Source organism: Felis catus, chromosome D2 (genome assembly GCF_018350175.1).
Source record: "Felis catus isolate Fca126 chromosome D2, F.catus_Fca126_mat1.0, whole genome shotgun sequence".
Lineage (NCBI taxonomy): Eukaryota > Metazoa > Chordata > Mammalia > Carnivora > Felidae > Felis > Felis catus.
Window position 1 is genome coordinate 29189672 of NC_058378.1, and position 19292 is coordinate 29208963.

Consider the following 19292-nt stretch of genomic DNA (forward strand, 5'->3'; position numbering starts at 1 on the left):
GCAGGTTCTGTGCTGTTAGCATCTCAGGAACCATGAGATCAAGACCTGAGCAGAAATCAAAAGTCTGACGCTTAACTGACTGAACCACACAGGCACCCCTGAACAAAACACTTCCAAATTACCCAAAACTTCTCTTGAATCCATCAGAGAGCTAAAGCCATAAGATAACCAAGGAGCCTGAATCCCAAGGATCGACAGATACTTCCAAACAGAAACAGAATGCCAGAAATGGGTCACCTGTGGCAAAGCAAGAGGGAAGATACCACTGTCACACAAGCAGGGAAGAGGAAATCAGCTAAAATTTTAAGAAATTGCTTAAGACTGAGTATGGGATAACCTGACAGGGTTTTATAACCCCTAGGTGCCCCAGACAGTTTGCACTCACTCAGACTCTCTTCCACAGACCTCCACTGGGTGGTCTCTGGGATGACTGGAAACAGCAAAAGATCACAAGTCTCTCTCAGTGGTGCAAGGAATTGGCTTCCACTGTGAGAAAAAAAGAAGGCCTGCCATCCTGCCCATATCCTTTGCTTATACAGAGATAGCAAAAGCCTTAAACTTACACTGAGAACGGTAAAGCAAATTCTATGCGTTGTTGCTGGAGGAGGGGGAAACACCCTCACTTCAATAGCTGGGAGGAATGGGGGACAACAGTCCTGAGCCCAGAATCTTATATCAGTAGGATCAGAGGATCCCTAATGCTGATGGAGGGAATAGAAACGCTGAGTAAGTCCCACCCTGAGATCCAGGCATACATAATCACCTAAGACCAAGGCTAAGACAATAACATCAAAGAAAATTTTCTGTGTCCTCTCCTCTATTAATCCTGGAAAACACTGAGTAACAAGCAAGACTAGTTTACCACTGAGGAGGGGCAAGAGTGAGAAGAAAAAACCCTCTATCAAGCAGGCATACAAAGCAGAACACAGAAAAAAAACTTTTGACATTTCACTTCTGTCCAAAGCATCAGGCAACACTAAAGGAATGAGGCCTCTGGTATAAAGCCAATTCAGATAGTGGAGCAAGAAGAGGCTTTAGGAAAATATTGAATAAAATTAAAAGTGTATCAAAATTTGAGGGATCCTACTCAAACAGAGAAAAGAAAAAGAAAACTTAGCATTAAATGACATTAGAAAAAAAGGTTTAAAATCAATGATCTAAGCCTCTGTTTTAAGGACTGAGAAAGAGATGACCAAATTAAGGACAAATCAAGTAGAGAAAAGGATATAAAGAGCAGATATTTCTGAAAGAGAAAACAAACACTAGAGAAAAATCAAGAAAGCAAACGTGTTTTACGAAAATATCAGTTAAGTTGATAAGCCTCTGAGGAAAAGGGAGAAGACAAATTACCACTAACAGGAATGAAAAAGGTGGCATCACCACACAGACACAGACATAAATATCACCACACAGACCTACCAAAATTGACTCAAGAAGAAACAGAAAATATAAATTACACTGTACTTACAGTAAAACTTTGGATTGTGAGTAATCTGTTCTGCAAGGGTTCTCCATAAGACAAGCAAACATTTCTGATAAATTTTAACTTGATAAACGAGTGACATCTTGCAATACGAGCAGTATGTGGCACCGAACATCACATGATCACAAGTGAGCCAATGGTTCTTTAAATTCGCTTTGATTTGCAAGCACTTTGGATTATAAGCGTGTTCCCGGAATAAACTGTGCTCGCAAACCAAGGTTTTACTGTATTTATAAAATTTAATAGGAAATTATAAATTTCCTAGAAGAAAACTACAGGCCAAGACGGTTTCACTGGTGAATTCTATCAAACATTTAGGGAAGAAATGAAATAATATCAATCTTAACTCAGAAAATAGAGAAAGAGGAATTATTTCTTAAAAAAAGTTGGTGACAATATGAGAAACAAAAATTATCAGATCAGTATCCCTTATATAAGCATAAAACCTTCAATAAAATATTAGCAAATTAAACCCAATAATATATACAAAGTACAATACATAATGCCCAAGAGGAATTTATCCCAGGAATGCAAGGCTGGTGTAACATTCAAGTGTCAATGCATTTCAGTACATTTCAGAAAAAAAGGCAGGAAAAAAATGGTTTGTTCATCTCCACAGATGTACAGAAAAGCATCTAACAAAATTCAACACCTCTTCATAAAAAACACTCTAAGCAAAATAGGAATACAAGGGGATTTCTTCAAAGAGATAAAGCCCATTTTACTGCAAGTCCATAAGAGTAGAAAATAACATGCTGTGTATATAAAAAAAAAAAATCCAAATGAATCTATAAGAGAATTACTGAAACTGATTAATTTATCAAGGTCACAGGGTGCAAGATCAATACACAAAACACAACTAAATTTCTCCATACTAGCAACAAACAACTGGAAAAAAAAAAAAAAACCTAAATTTCATTTACAATAGCAACAAAACCAAATATTTAGCAATATATTTAACAAAAGATGTATAAGACTTCAGAACTACAGGGGCACCTGGGTGGCTCAGTCGATTAGGCTGCCAACTCTTGATTTCGGTTCAGGTCATCATCTCACAAATGTGAGATTGAGCCTCGAGTCTGGTCTCCATGCTGGGTGTGGAGCCTGCTTGAGATCCTCTCTTTCTGCCCCTCCCCTACTTGTGCGTGCACGTGCGTGCGCTCTCACACGCACACTCTCTCTCAGAGGAAAAAAAAGAAAAATAATAGTATTACTGTTAGGTAGGAAAAGCCCAAGAAGAGGAATGCTGAGGTAGTATCAGAATTTACTTTCAAATGACAAGAAAAAAATACATACATGTATGTAAAAGCCAAGGTGACAGCATGTTAACAATTACTAAATCTAGAATGGGAGGCATGTACGTATCTACTTTGGGGCACGTAGCTGGCTCAGTTGGTAGAGCATATGACTCTTGATCTCAAAGTTGTAAGTTCGAGCCCCATGTTGGGCACAGAGACTACTTAAAAATAATATAATATCTTTAAAAAAAACAGGGATTTATCTTTCAATGTTTCTGTATATGTGAAGATATTCAAAATAAAAACCGAATAAAGTGAAAGAAAAGGATTTCAAAAAGAAAAGTTTGAGGAAGAAAAGTCTAGACAAAGATAAGGAGAATAGCATGAGCTAAAGGAAAAAAATTTCATAGGGAAATTGGGTTTTGAGAGTCAACAAATGATACAATCAGAGTGATATTTTATGAAAGTTATTCTGTTGACAGTGTGAAGTATACTAAAAGTACAGAGGCTAGTAGTAGGGAAATAAATCAAGATATTAAAGACTGAAGATTTCTAGATAATAAAAAAGAATGCAGAGCCTGTGGTAGCTAACTGATACAGAAAAGAGTCAGACCTAACTTCAAAATTTCAAGCAAGAGTAACTGGAAAACAAATGCTGGCAACACAAAGACATATGAGTCAAGAAAAGATGAGTTTTGATGGGAGAGGATGAGAGCTGGGAAGGATGAGAAATTTGGTATTAAATCTTTTTTTAAATTTTAAAATGATGGCAAGACTGTCAAGTAGCTCAAGAGAAAGGCCTGCCTAAAGCACATTAATTGAGAACATTTTCCTTAAAGGAGACAACTAAAGCTGTGACAGGAGGTGAGACAGTAGAAAGTAAAACAGAAAGGACAAAGTGCAGACCACTAAGAAATATGCCACATTTAGGAGAAGAAAATAAGCCATCGAAAGAAACAAATTCGATCTAACATACAAACTAAATAAAACTAGCTAAATTTCCTGTAAAAATAACAAAAATAATTGTTTATAATTTTCAAAAATCACTAAACCAACTAAGCAGCATTTGAAAAGGAACAAATGAAATCACCTAGTAGATGAATAAATCTATCAGACAGGTGCTTATGTCCAAACAGGTACTCTATGGCACAAAAACAGACACATAGACCAATGGAATAGAATAGAAACCCCAGAACTAGACCCACAAACGTATGGCCAACTCATCTTTGACAAAGCAGAAAAGAACATCCAATGGAAAAAAGACAGCCTCTTTAACAAATGGTGCTGGGAGAACTGGACAGCAACATGCAGAAGGTTGAAACTAGACCACTTTCTCACACCATTCACAAAAATAAACTCAAAATGGATAAAGGACCTAAATGTGAGACAGGAAACCATCAAAACCCTAGAGGAGAAAGCAGGAAAAGACCTCTCTGACCTCAGCCGTAGCAATCTCTTACTCGACACATCCCCAAAGGCAAGGGAATTAAAAGCAAAAGTGAATTACTGGGACCTTATGAAGATAAAAAGCTTCTGCACTGCAAAGGAAACAACCAACAAAACTAAAAGGCAACCAACGGAATGGGAAAAGATATTCGCAAATGACATATCGGACAAAGGGCTAGTATCCAAAATCTATAAAGAGCTCACCAAACTCCACACCCGAAAAACAAATAACCCAGTGAAGAAATGTGCAGAAAACATGAATAGACATTTCTCTAAAGAAGACATCCGGATGGCCAACAGGCACATGAAAAGATGTTCAGCGTCGCTCCTTATCAGGGAAATACAAATCAAAACCACACTCAGGTATCACCTCACGCCAGTCAGAGTGGCCAAAATGAACAAATCAGGAGACTCTAGATGCTGGAGAGGATGTGGAGAAACGGGAACCCTCTTGCACTGTTGGTGGGAATGCAAATTGGTGCAGCCGCTCTGGAAAGCAGTGTGGAGGTTCCTCAGAAAATTAAAAATAGACCTACCCTATGACCCAGCAGTAGCACTGCTAGGAATTTATCCAAGGGATACAGGAGTACTGATGCATAGGGCCACTTGTACCCCAATGTTCATAGCAGCACTCTCAACAATAGCCAAATTATGGAAAGAGCCTAAATGTCCATCAACTGATGAATGGATAAAGAAATTGTGGTTTATATACACAATGGAATACTACGTGGCAATGAGAAAAAATGAAATATGGCCTTTTGTAGCAACGTGGATGGAACTGGAGAGTGTGATGCTAAGTGAAATAAGCCATACAGAGAAAGACAGATACCATATGGTTTCACTCTTATGTGGATCCTGAGAAACTTAACAGGAACCCATGGGGGAGGGGAAGGAAAAAAAAAAAAGAGGTTAGAGTGGGAGAGAGCCAAAGCATAAGAGACTGTTAAAAACTGAGAACAAACTGAGGGTTGATGGGGGGTGGGAGGGAGGAGAGGGTGGGTGATGGGTATTGAGGAGGGCACCTTTTGGGATGAGCACTGGGTGTTGTATGGAAACCAATTTGTCAATAAATTTCATATATAATAATAAAAAAAAAAACAGGTACTCTACGCCATGAGCTGAATGAATGGGCAAAATAAAATGAGTAATACATATACACACACACACACACACACACACACACACACACACACAGTTCATGCTTCTAATGGCACTTTACATTTTCACTGAAATACAGATTTTACCTTAAAATTCACTCAGATGTTATGTTCCACTAATGAAATAATAGTAACTATCATTATAGACCAATTACTAAGTACATGTCATGTACATTATTTCATTTAATCTTTAAATCAACCCTATGAAATAGATACCATTGTTACCATCATATGGACAAATATACTAAGATGTAGAGTTCAAGAAACTTAACTAAGGTCACACAGCTAACAGAGCCAGAAATCTTAACTCACTATATGGCCATCTAATTTTTGTTCCTTGATATATGTTCATATATATATATGAGTATTTACATAAAAGTATACAACACATAGTTAGAATGCTACTATATTTAGAACACATATACACATTTTTTTCTTTTTATGAACATGTAAAATTGCCATCAAAGGACACCTGGCTGGTTCAGTCAGAAGAGCATGCGACTCTTGATCTCAGGGTTTTAAATTTGAGCCCCATGTTGAGTGCAGAGATAACTTAAAAATAAATAAATAAGCCTAAAAAAATTTTTTTTTAAATAAATAAAACCAATCACATACAGCCAATGCTTAATCCTGGGGCCCACTCTTAAGGGAATAAATAACCCAGTTTAAGAAGCGCATGTTAATCACACCGCTTTCATTTTCAAAGTTGACACTTTTAATCCCTCTATACACTGACACAAAGCACTATGAGCTCTTTTTTTTCCCACTGTGTGATTAATTTATATCAGTGGTCAGGATACGCATTTAGGAAGAACTGACCAGAGTAAAACTGCTATTCCTGGCTTTCAAACAAAACTAAGATACCTAGTTTATATATCGAGTTCAAAACCTTCATCCTAGAGCAGGGTCAATAAACTACAACCTGTCAGCAAAATCCTGCATACAGACTATTTTTGTAAATAAAGTTTTATTGGAAAACATCCATGCCCATCTGTTTATACACTGTCTGCAGTAAAGTTGAGAGTTGTGGGTTTTTTGTTTTGTTTTGTTTTGTTTTGAGTGCTGTTTCCATAGAAACCACATGGCTTGCAAAGTGTAAAATACTACCTGGTCTTTTACAGGTAAAGTGTGCAAACTCTTGCCCTAGAGTCTTGTCCAAACTCTTTCTATTAAAAAAGAAAACATACACAAGAATTACACAAAAATCTCTTTGGCTTTTCCATCTCCAATATTTATGTTTATAAATATACACACCAACCTTTTTTTAATATTTATTTTTGAGAGATAAAGCATAGGCGAGCAAGATGGGGGGCATGCAGAAAGAGGGGGAAGAGAGGATCTGAAGCTGGCTCCATGCTGACAGCAGAGAGCCAGATGCAGGGCTTGAACTCATGAACCCTGAGATCTTGACCTGAGCGAAAGTCGGATGCTTAACCAAGTCACCCAGAAGCTGCTACACACCAACTTTTAATCATGCTGGACTCTAAAATTTAGCAAGTTCCATACGAAATGATTCACATCTCACTGACCTCTGAAATTTTTATTTTAAATATTTTATTTTTATTTTACTTTAAATATTTTAGATTTCATTTAAAAGAAAATGTTTTTTAATGTTTATTTTTGAGAGAGGGAAAGAGACAGAGTACAAGCAGGGGAGGGGCAAAGAGAGAAGGAGACACAGAATCCGAAGCAGGCTCCAGGCTCTAAGCTGTCAGCACAGAGCCCGACGTGGGGCTCAAACCAAGTATTTTAAAAGGTAAACTGCAGTTTCCTTCACCAACAGCAACCAATGTTTGCAGTTTGTATATCCTGCAATACATGTTTGTGAAAAGAAGTGCTATGTTAGAATAAAAATTAACAATTCAAAAACCAGGTCTGGTTTAGAAACAAATTTCAGTCAAATTTATATTTAGGAGGAAATTATGGTGGATAGTTAATTAGTCACAATGATTTAACAACTAAAGAAAAAATCAGTTAATATTGTTTTTAAAAACAGGGAAAGTAGACACTGAACAAGGAAGACTGATCCAAAAGACCTGCATATATATTAATGACTTACATATAAAATCAACAGTTTAAAAAATACATATAAAGATACAGGGGCACCTGGGTGGCTCAGTCGGTTAAGAGTCCAACTCTTGATTTCAGCTCAAGTCATGAGCTCATAATTCAGGAGATCAAGCCCCATGCTGGGCTCCACACTAATAGCGTGGAGTCTGCTTGGGATTTTCTCTCTGTCCCTTCCTTGCTTGCGCTCTTTCTTTCTCTCTCAAAGTAAGTAAACGTTAAAAGAAAAAAAAATACACACACACACACACACACACACACACACACACACACACACACACACATTTGTATGGTAGATAAGATGGACATTATTTTCTCCAGGAAACCTTCCTTAATTCTTCAGTATTACAAGCCCTCTTATGTGTTCTCATAGCACCGTTAATTTTCCTTAATCTAACACTTACCATGCTGTATCACATATGTTTGTTTACTTGTATGTATATAACTGTTCTACATTTAAAATCTAAACAAGGGCAGAAATCACATCTTTTCCTTATCATTGCATCCCTAATGTCTAAAACAATGATAAGCACACAGTAGGCACTCGGTAAATATTCACGAAATGAATACAAAAGAAAAAATCACATGGTAGAAGTTCAAAACCTATACATTCAGTATTATTGCCTTAAATATACAAAATAAAATCTAGATATGTTTGATCATAACATTTTTATTTCACATTTTCATTACAGTTTAGTATTCTGGTTTATAAGTCTCAGTCCAGAGGTGGTATATGTTAAGTATATACGTGTACCTTGTCTGATTTAAGGGTTCCTTATTAAAAAAAGTTTGAAAATCACTGATTAGAAGATTAGCATGATATGTAGCAATTAGGCTAGAGAGAACAAGTCAGTCTCCTCTTTAGGCATATCAGTAGCTCTACAATGTACTGTGTCAAAACCCAAAAACTACTAAATAACCAAATTACTTGCCAATAAACTCATTTATCTGGTAATATATGCACTTCTGACAGCAGGTACCAAAGCCATCTTTCTTATAATACCATTTGGAATACTGGGAATGATTTTTAACTTAAAAGCTTTTCAAAGGACATGACATAAGGGAGGAACAAGTCATCCATATATCCTGAAATGATTAGTAAACACATAGTTCAGTTCTCCTCCTAATCCTGGTGCACTGTAGGTCAAGAAGGCAACCATTTGAGGAAACTTCTAATTCGCAACCATGGAACAGAGAGCAGAGAAATATACAGTTGTCACACAGAAGGTGTCTTTGAAAAAACAAGTTTCTGATAAGTAATTTGGGTTTCACTAAAGATGAAAATGAATCATCCCTGACAGTTAATATCCACAAGGATCTATTTATGGCAGATTAAGACCAAGGAAAGTTTTCTCCAAAGTAAGGAGTAAAAGAAGGATAAGTGACTGCACTAAGGATGCCCACTAAGAGATGCTTAAGACATTAATACCATTACCACCCTGGTTTTGAGTCTGCAAATAACTTCAAACAACCCAGTTTCCACATAACCCAATAAATCAAATTGAAAGTAGCTGTTTCCCATCCAAAATTTGGTAGTGATAACAAAATCATTGCCTTATGAATGCAGAATTCATTATATATTGTATAATTTGAACAGTATATTCATCCTGGGAAACTATCAGGCCAGTATTTTAATCCTTATTTTATAGATAATTCTCCATTTGCATTATGATGAAGACAAAAGACCTGTTCAAAATCACACTGATAGGAAGCAGCAAAAATGGTCTCTTCATAACACAATGCTATCTGCAATTATAGAAGTATGAACCTCTAGATCTAGGGGCATAAAATAAAAGCAAGGGGCGCCTGGGTGGCTCAGTCAGTTGGGCATCTGACTTTGGCTCAGGTCATGATCTCACTGCTCATGAGTTCGAGCCCTGTGTCAGACTCTGTGCTGATGGCTCGGAGCCTGGAGCCTGCTTCAGATTCTGTCTCCATCTCTCTGCCCCTCTTCTGCTTGTGCTCGCTCTGTCTCTGTCTCTCAAATATAAAAAATAAAACATAAAAAGAAATTTTTAAATAAAAACAAACACCTTCCAAATATATTACTATACCTGCTGATAGAGTAGTACATTAGAAACAGCAGAGAAAGAAAAACAGAAAGAAATAGGGAGGGAAAGAAATAAATAAAGAGAAAAAGAAGAGAGAAGAGAGAAGAGAGAAGAGAGAAGGGAGAGGAGAGGAGAGGAGAGGAGAGGAGAGGAGAGGAGAGGAGAGGAGAGGAGAGGAGAGGAGAGAAAAAAGAAAAGAAAGCAGAGACTTTGGAAGTAGATCTGGATTTGTATTTCAACTCTGCTACTTACTGGTTTATGATCTTTGACATTTAGGTTAAGGGGCAAAACATAAACTATACAGAGTTTAAAAAATTAAATGAAGAATATAGTAAAGTGTTCACATGAATTAACATACAAGGGAGATTCCAATTCTAGCCACTGTTAAAATTATTTTCCCTTCCCTTTTAGCTGACAAGAATGTAAGATCCTAGTATCTAGCATGGTTCCATCAAAAAGGTCTCTGGAGCCACCTAGGTGGCTCAGTTGGTTAAGCATCCAACTTCGGCTCAGGTCATCATCTCATGGTTTGTGGGTTTGAGCCCCGTGCCAACTCTGTGCCGACAGCTCAGAGTCTCAAGCCTGTTTTGGATTCTGTGTCTCCCTCTCTCTCATGGCCCTCCCCTGTTTCTCTCTCTCAAAAATAAATAAACATTAAAAAAAATTTAATTCAAAAAGGCCTTTGGAGATGGAGCCCTATAATGTTCCTCCTCAGTACAAGTTGAGGCCTCTGATCTAGGCAAAGAACTTAAGTTACTTGTGGGGCCTCCTGGGTGGTTCAGTTGGTTAAGCATCCAACTTCGGGTCAGGTCATGATCCTGGGGTTAGTGGGTTCGAGCCCCGCTTCGGGCTCTGTGCTGACAGCTCAGAGTCTGGAGCCTGCTTTAGATTCTGTGTTTCCCTCTCTCTCTGCCCCTCCCCTGCTTGTGCTTTGTTTCTGTCTCTCAAAAATAAACGTAAAAAAAAAAAAAAAAATTTTTTTTAAAAGAACTTAAGTTACTTGTTTACGTTCTGTCTTTATTTACAAAAAAAAAAAAAAAGTGATATTTCCTCTCCTTCTTCCACCCTCCCTTTAACTTGTGGTAACAGACACAGCTAAGGAAAAAAATTATTCTTTAAAGAGGCAATAAAGATAAGCAGATAAAGACTGGAGACAGTGAATAATTATTTGGGAATAGGGCCCAGCTGATGGACAAAGAATGGTTCACTGAAGTAATAGGAAAAAGAAAAATCTAATTAATCTCTTAAATCGTAGACAAAAGACATACAGAAAAAGTATATTTATCCCATGTAGACAAAGGATCTTCTTTAATAGCAGTTTACTGCAGGATCCAATTAACCCTAAAATGTTAGAAGAAAGCCTTCTTCTGGGAAAGGCAAATGTAAGAATGACTTTCCCATGGAAAGAAATGACAATTATCTCTTCAACTATAATAAAAGACATGACTACTTTACTAGGAATCTTGAATGAACATACTAAATACAAAAGAAAAGAGTAAGTTCAAGAAGTTTAACTGACGAAATACCCAGAACTTCACTAAAAGAATAAGGAAGAAAAGCAAATGGTCTACACAAGTTCTTTCTTACAGAGAACAGAAGGACTATCTCTTTTATCCCTTAACATTTACCTTAGTGCTAGGCAAGAAGAGTTTGAAAATGCTACAGAAGAAGGAGAAGAAACTAAAGATTAAAGTTCTTAAGGGCTTTTCAGTCATTTTAGAGATAAGAAATATCCTTCTCCCCTTAGGTCATGTCTCCCAAAATAGCTCCTCAAGAATACCAAATGGTGTAACAAAGATATACCTACCAGCTGTCAGGGATGTCTCAAATCCATCTTTAATGAAACAGCTGGGACTCTACTTCTTCATATAACTTTGAACTGCTACAAGTGTAAAGGGTACTATTTCTTACATTGGGAAGAAGGGCAGGAAAGAACAATAAGCAAATTAATGAATTATAGGTGGTTCCAATTTCAAGTTAGTCATTTATTTCAAAAGGAAATACTTTGATTGAAGCCATTAGTATCTAATAGCAAAAAACTTGAGTTTAAATGTTCATAATCATAACTAGGATGCAGTCTCATATGATAACCACCTATAAATAACAAAAATCATATTTAAACTAACAAATTATGTTCTTCACAAGAAAAGGTAAGAAGAATTCTAATTCATTAGTATGCTATTGTTCTGCCCAACTACAGAAAAAGCTATCTACAAATGCCTAACAAAGTCAAGTAAGACCAAAGCTCCAAAGTATGTATTAAAGAAACATTTAGGTAACTTTTCTAAATTTCTGTAATATACATCTCTTAGGCTAACCTAAATTTGTAATATCAATGTTAAAATAAATATGTCAGTAGCAATGAGAAAAGAGGGAAAAAAAGGAACTGCTGAACATACCCTATGCAATATTTCTAAAACCTTTAATGCAGTATGAAGAAAACTGTTGAAAATTCTTCTTTCAGAAGGGGGAATGCCGATCTTGTAGAGTTTCAAAAGATGTACCACAACTTCCTTAAAAAGTTCTACAATCTTGAGGAACAGTGGAGGCTCAAGTACTGACCACCAGTTTTCTGTTAAAGGGTGAACACAAAAATAAAATGAATTTTTTAAAAAAATCACAGTTTTCAAAGAAATCATATGGGGCTTTTCTTCTAAAAGCAGTGGCTCTTAGCCCTTTGAAAATCTCAGGAAGATTCATATAACAGTATTTTATTCTAGGATTTGGAGATACCATCCTACTCTTAAAGAATACTGTTCTAAAAAGCTCTCAAAAGCAAAAATAAAGTAAGAATGGTTACTGAATTTATTTCTTGGCTTCCTAAATTATATTAAAAACTCATTACGATACCTAATATTAAAATCAGTTATTAAATAGTACTTTGGGTGGGGTTGGGGGGTGCTGGCTGGCTCAGTCAGAAAAGCATGCGACTCTTTCAGGATCATGAGTTCCAGCCCTACACTGGGTATAGAGATTACTAAAACAATAAATAAACTTAAAAAAAAAAACCCACTAAACTTTTTTTTTTTAAAGTGCTTTGTTAGAATTTTGATTTTTAAACATTCTAAAATCCCAATACTTTGGGATCTTTCCAAGTGTTATTTTTTAACTTAACAAAGTTGAAATACTGTGAAGCACCACCTTTAAAATGCAAGGTACTCCTGAAAATCAGATACTGAGAACAATGTAAAGTATAACATGTCTGTCCTTCCCCACATTCACTATTTGCAGTTATTAACTACAAATACCATAATCCTATAAAGCAGAAATACAAACACTTTTGACAACATGGAAGCAATACTCGAGTCCCTGCTTCACTCTTATTCATGAATTCTCTCGGAATTCAGGATTCTACTCCTTGCTTGCTACTTTCTCTGCTCACTCTCAGCCTAAAACCTCTTGTATTGATTTTATTAGCTCTATATATCTCAGCTTCACAAACCGACAAATACTATCAGGAAGGAGAGTATCGGGTTAAATGTAGCAAGCAAACTTTAATGGTCAGGAACAGAGATGAAATCTATACAATATGAAAAGTTAAGGTGAGAAAAGTTTAGGCCAAAAAACTAGAGTCTAGAGACAGAAAAATAAGATCAGATGAGCAGTAGAATCTCATCTACATGCAGAGAAATAAAATCAAACATGGGGAAATTACCCAGTAAGAGAAATGTAAGGTGAAGAGTTAACAGTTCAAAGAGGATTTACTAACCCATGTTTGTTCAGTTTTAATTGTTCCTCCTCCTTTACTTCTTTAATAGTTAAGACTGAGGGGATGAGAGAGGGGAATATGGAAAACAGTTTTTATCTTTCCTAATACTGTCTTTGCTGTGTTTGATTAAAATTTTAATATTTAACATGCTTTGCCTCTAAAAACTAGTGGACAAGTTTTTCAGAGGACTAAAAAAAGCAATAAAAGGAAAAATAGGTTTATTTTTCACTAAGTGTCAAATAAGCAGGACAGCAAAATTTCAGACAGCAAAAAAATTAAAAACTTATGAGAATTTTCATTTAAAGCGAAAAAATTACAAAAGGAAAAAATACTAAAATTCTTACCAAGTACTTTCAGTGGTGCCTTTTCTAGGTTCACAAGAGCTGTACCAAAGGGAATTGCTATTGTTGTGAAATTGTTGGAATCACTCATCAGGGGGCATTCTGGTAGAGTAAGATAAAACCTCAATGCTTCAACATCAGGTAAGGAGCTAGTCAGCTTAGGGATAAGATTCTTTTCCAAACTAGCTGCCACCTATATTTTGACAGAAAGTAAAACCTCTTTTATTTAAAATAAGTGTACTTTCCAAAAAGAAGAAGAAAAATCTTACAATACAGCAAACATGAAATGGTATCTTACAAAAATGTATCTTACAATTAATCACTGAATGTACTTTGAAGCACAATGAAAATTAATGCCTAAGAGCACTGCTAAGAAAATTTTAAAAATCTTGTGTGCAAGTCTAAAGACTTAACCAACAGCGTAATGTTAAGTAATTAAAGGTCCACTCAAACATCTGGAAAGCTTTACAAATACTTGATAGCTAAATTGTAAATGTTTTAAAATAAAACCCTATTAATTCTTATATTAGTTTATATAATAAAATCACAGACAACACTTCATAATGAAGCATTTGAAACTGTAAAGTTAATTAGGCTATATACAAAGTAACATGGATTATAAAGTTCAACAGGCTACATAACACAAATATAAAATACTTTAAGAACAAACCTGCTGAGATATTTGAGGATGATCAGGTTGTATAAGTTTGTGGAATAAAAGCCTAGCAGCATTCATATCAACTCCTGAAAATTTGGTGCCTGTTCTATAGTGATCATCATTGCTATAAAAGAAAAAACAAAAATAAAAGAGAGAGAAAGAAGGAAAATAATAAAACTGTAAAGTTATTTCACTTCTTTAATGTATTACTTAATACAATAAATTTGAAAAATTCCACATACCAAAGAACTACCACTTACCTAACAGCCAGAAAACTTCCATTTAAACAACCAGAGGAAGAAAATGTTCCATCTATTTCGCTAGAAAGAAAGTTCAAAATCCACAAATCACAAAATGAGAAATCTACATGTTTTTCTTTTTTAAAAAAAATGTTTATTTTTATTTATTTTGAGAGAGAAAGAGAGTGAGCATGACTGGGGGAGGGACAGAGAAAGAGAGAGAATTCCAAGAAGGCTCCACGAGGCTGTCAACACAGAGGCCAATGCACGGTTCAAACTCACCAACTGTTGAGATCATGACCTGAGCCAAGATCAAGAGTAGGATGCTTAACTGACTGAGCTACCCAGGCACCCCACTTTTTTCTTTTTTTCTGAGAGAGACAGAGTGCGAGCAAGAGGGGCAGAGAGAGAAGGAGACACAGAATTGGAAGTAGGTTCCAGGCTCTGAGCTGTCAGCACAGAGCCCAATGGGGCTTGAACTCCCGAGCCATGAGAGCATGACCTGAGCTGAAGTCGGATGCTTAAACGACTGAACCACCCAGGTGTACCCCACCCCTGCTTTTTTATTAATAACAATATTTAATTTAATATTTAATGCCACAGAGTACACCTCTTACCAACACTCAATTAGAAGAAGTTAGAGTTTTATAAATTACTAAAGATTAATTAAGTAATACTTGATAAAGGTTTACTGTTTACCCTAATCTCATCCTCTGATTCTTCAAACAAATCTGATGGTCTTATTTTGCTTTTTTGCTTGTTTGCTTGTTTGTTTGTTTTAGGCCTACTGTACCTGGGTATTCCCAGGAGGTCTCCTATCCAAGTACTAACCAGGCCCAACCTTACTTAGCTTCTGAAATCAAATTAAGATCAGGCACAGTCAGGGTGGTTATGACCATAGACAAAAAAACTGAAGTTCTTTAAAAAAAATTTTTTTTACATAAACATACACATTTAATTTTCTTAATTACACATGGTATTAAATCTAATCTGGGATGCTATATTTCTGAAGTTCACTCTTTGGGCTTTTAAGAAAAATTTTAATTTGGGAAAACAATCTAGAATTTAAAAAAGATTATCAGATATAGCCCCATATCCCAAAACCCAATACCACCTGCAAAAAAACAAAAAAAACTCTAAGTACTAAAACAAGTTCATCTATAAGCAAAATATTCAAGAAAGAAGTAATACTCAAATCTTTTATGGAATACAAAAGTTAAAAGACAGTGATCCTAGGATGCTAGAAGTAACATTATTTTAAACCCAATCCTAAAGTGGGTAAGTTTAGTATTTTAAGTTATCATTTAACATTACATACATGAAACAATTACAACTTATATATAAATGACATCTCTTAAAATATCCATTATTATAGAAATTCTAGACATTTAAACTTATGTACCTAAACCATTTGGGAAATACTTAAATAAAAACTTCTAAATACAGGATGCACTACCATGGAGGTAAGAGGTCATGTTTGTGTTTGTTTTGTGTCGGTAAAATGTTTTTCTTACTTGGCTATCTCCACAGGAAATCTTCCAGAGGGGTAGCTCAGCCATTTTTGAATTAGAGCTTCGTTCACAGTCCAGATCTGCTTTGAAGGATCCGGACATCTAAAGTCATCTGGTGGCCCACAGTTCTAAATTTAAAAAATAAGTAGATTAGTCAGAGGAAACAAATATATAACTTAAACCAAGACACGTTTCCACTATGCATTTGTTTGTTGTTGTTGTTGTTGTTGTTTTTAACAGAGTATATCTCTACTGAGCACCTGAAACAATACTTACCAACTGGATCAGAAAAGTTTTATAGACTTGAGGGCAAAAAAATTTGAGGCAATTACTTTGTAACATACAAAGAACATTAATAATTACTAATTAACTAGTAATTTAGCTTCATAATTAGCTTCATAATTATTTATATGACTACTGTTACCTGAGGATTAGAGTAATGTGAAAAGCTTTGATCTCCACCTGAGAAAATTCTTTTCACACAGAAATATTCTTCAGAATCTGTAATAAAAATAAAATGCAAAGAAATTCAAGATTTACATGACATTTTTCAGAGCATCAACTATGCTATTGGATTTTCTCTTAATCATCTAATTTAATTAGACCTGCCATTCAGCATTCAATGATATAAAATGACTTGAAATATTCTTAGTAATTACTATGGAAATGAGATGGACCATCGAACAATTCCAAGCATAAGCAGCACCTCAGAAGTTGGTAAGTTTTTCTTCTGCACAAAAAAGTGGTGTTATCTAGTCTGTGTCTTTTTTTATCCCAATATACTTTAGTTTAAACTGAAGATAATGTAAAAACTGAATGAAAGGTATAAAAGACAGCTCAGAAGAAATTAAAATTAAGAATATTCATTTTTTAAAAGAATGTCAACAAGTAAATATTAAAACTTCTTCATACGTGGAATTTGAGAAACTTAACAGAAGACCATAGGGGAAGGGAAGGGGGAAAAAACCAACAAAAAGCAAAAAAACCCAACTTGTTACAGACAGGGAGGCAGACCAGAACAAACTGAGGGCTGGTGGGGGAAGGGTATCAGGGGGACAGGGAAAATGGGTGATGGGCATTAAGGAGGGCACTTGTTGGGATGGGCACTGGGTGTTGTACGTAAGTGATGAATCACCGGAATCTATTCCCAAAAGCCAAGAGTACACTGTATACACACATGTATGTTAGCTAATTTGACAATCGATTATATTTTTTTAAAAAAGCTTCTTGAACAAACATTGATGCAAAATTATTTTCTCTCAATATAGCTGTATAAAAGTAAGCTGACACAGCTCTTCATTGGCAACCGTTTGTCAATAAACCCAAATCCAGCCAAAAAAATTAAAAATTAATAAGCAAATTTAGAAGTGAAGACAATAAAGTTCTTTTTCAAAAAGAGATTAAAAGGGGTGGGGGAAGGTGCCTCACTGGCTCAGTCAGTAGAGCACATGACTCTTAATCTCAAGGTTGTGAATTCAAACCCCACATTGGGTGTGAAGCCTATTTAAAAAAAAAAAAAAAAGATATTCAGGGGCGCCTGGGTGGCTTAGTCGGTTAAGCATCTGCCTTCAGCTCAGGTCACGATCTCACAGTTCCTGAGTTCGAGGCCCACACTGGGCTCTCTGCTGTCAGTGTGGAGCCTGCTTCAGATCCTCTGTCTGCCAATCTCTCTGTCCCTGCCCTGCTTGCTGGCACACATTCTCTCTCTCAATCTCTCTCAAAAATAAACTTAAAAAAAAAAAAAGACATTCAAAGTTCCTTCCTTTCTTCTCTTTTGCTTCTCAAAATGGAAAGAGTATTGGGGCGCCTGGGTGGCGCAGTCGGTTAAGCGTCCGACTTCAGCCAGGTCACGATCTCGCGGTCCGTGAGTTCGAGCCCCGCGTCGGGCTCTGGGCTGATGGCTCGGAGCCTGGAGCCTGTTTCCGGTTCTGTGTCTCCCTCTCTCTCTGCCCCTCCCCCGTTCATGCTCTGTCTCTCTCTGTCCCAAAAATAAATAAAAACTGAAAAAAAAAAATTTAAAAAAAAAAAAAATGGAAAGAGTATTATCAAAAGTACTACCGGGGGAAAAAAAGTATTGCTGGGATAGTACTTAGGGTATTACATACCAAAACACCAAAGCTCAGTACTGTTAACTTAAGGCTAATTATTTCCAAATATAATATATTTCCGTCATCCTGCTGACCCCCACCACCCCTTAGATGACTAATTCTTCATTTTGTATTATTTTGACCGTGGCTGCTACAGAATTAAAAATGCTTAAGGAAGGAACCACATCTTAATTTCCTTATTCCCTACTACCAAGCATAATGTTTTATTTGCAAAAGAACTCGCTAGATATTTGTTAACATGAATAATATAAAGTAATATTTATCTAGCTTAGAACATACTAATAGTAAGAAGTTCAGAGTTCAGAACATCAATATGACTAAATTTTCCAAAAGTACCAAGAATGCTCTAAGGTCAAAACAACTTTTAAAAATAGATTAAAAGGGTAAATCTAAAATAGTAAATAAATCAGTGATTCAACATAAAATCTTTTCTCTATATCATTTTAATAAATCTACATGAAATCCTTCGCTTTCTCAAAAGGGTTAGCAAGATGTTATTCATTTATCCCCAAAATGTGATTTTGCTCTCTATAAATAATCAAGAAGTATAGTACATGAATGAGTTTCTGGGGGGTATGAGGAAGATGCCAAAAATTATTTTTCTTAATTTCCTTTTAATTACTACTCCAAAAAATTTATAAAACCTAGTCATTTGTGTTATACAGCTTCTTGCAGACTGAATTTTGCTGATGGTATCCCCAAAGTTTCTCTTCACATTTTTCTTGGTCTTTTGTACTTCCTGTAAATTGGTAGTTAGACCTAGAGAGGCTTTAATTAAATAAGTTTGTTTCAACAAACAAAACTACTAGAAGGTGATACTGGGAATCATTCATCCATCAGGAAGCACATAATGTATGGCTGGATTCCTTTTTGCAATGTTAGGAACTACCGACGCTCAGTGCTAAGACTATTCACTGTGGGTTGAAAAATAATGATATGCTAACATTACTTCCTCATCTTGTAGCTGGCCCATTAGCTTCCTCCCATCTATACACAGTTTGTTACACTGAAATAGGAAAATACCAACTCTTGATCTTTTCCATTTACTTTTCTCTTGCTTTTTGAATATGCATTTCTTCAATACTAAAGAGGGTAATAATTTTGGCATGGGTTTTTAGTAACACAAATTTCCTCTTTGGGAATTTTTATTAATTCCTTTTATTAAGCATCTTTTTTTGTTTGTTAATGTTCATTTTTGAGAGAGAGAGAGAGAGAGAGAGAGAGAGAGAGAGAGAGAACATGCACACACATGCAAGCGGGGGAGGGGCAGGCAGGAAAAGAGAG

At 35.9% G+C, this 19292-nt stretch overlaps 1 protein-coding gene across 13 annotated transcripts in view; it reads right to left on the bottom strand.

Moving 5' to 3' along the window:
• HERC4 (HECT and RLD domain containing E3 ubiquitin protein ligase 4) overlaps positions 1 to 19292 on the bottom strand; it is a 138022-nt gene that overhangs the window by 43562 nt on the left and 75168 nt on the right. For all 13 annotated transcript variants that reach the window (XM_011287366.3, XM_011287365.3, XM_045040046.1 and 10 more), the window contains 6 exons: positions 16325 to 16401; positions 15904 to 16028; positions 14411 to 14470; positions 14163 to 14274; positions 13496 to 13685; positions 11842 to 12014 (listed from right to left, as the gene is read on the bottom strand). In XM_011287366.3, coding sequence (XP_011285668.1) covers positions 11842 to 12014; positions 13496 to 13685; positions 14163 to 14274; positions 14411 to 14470; positions 15904 to 16028; positions 16325 to 16401 — 737 coding nt within the window. The remainder of the gene's footprint in view (positions 1 to 11841; positions 12015 to 13495; positions 13686 to 14162; positions 14275 to 14410; positions 14471 to 15903; positions 16029 to 16324; positions 16402 to 19292) is intronic.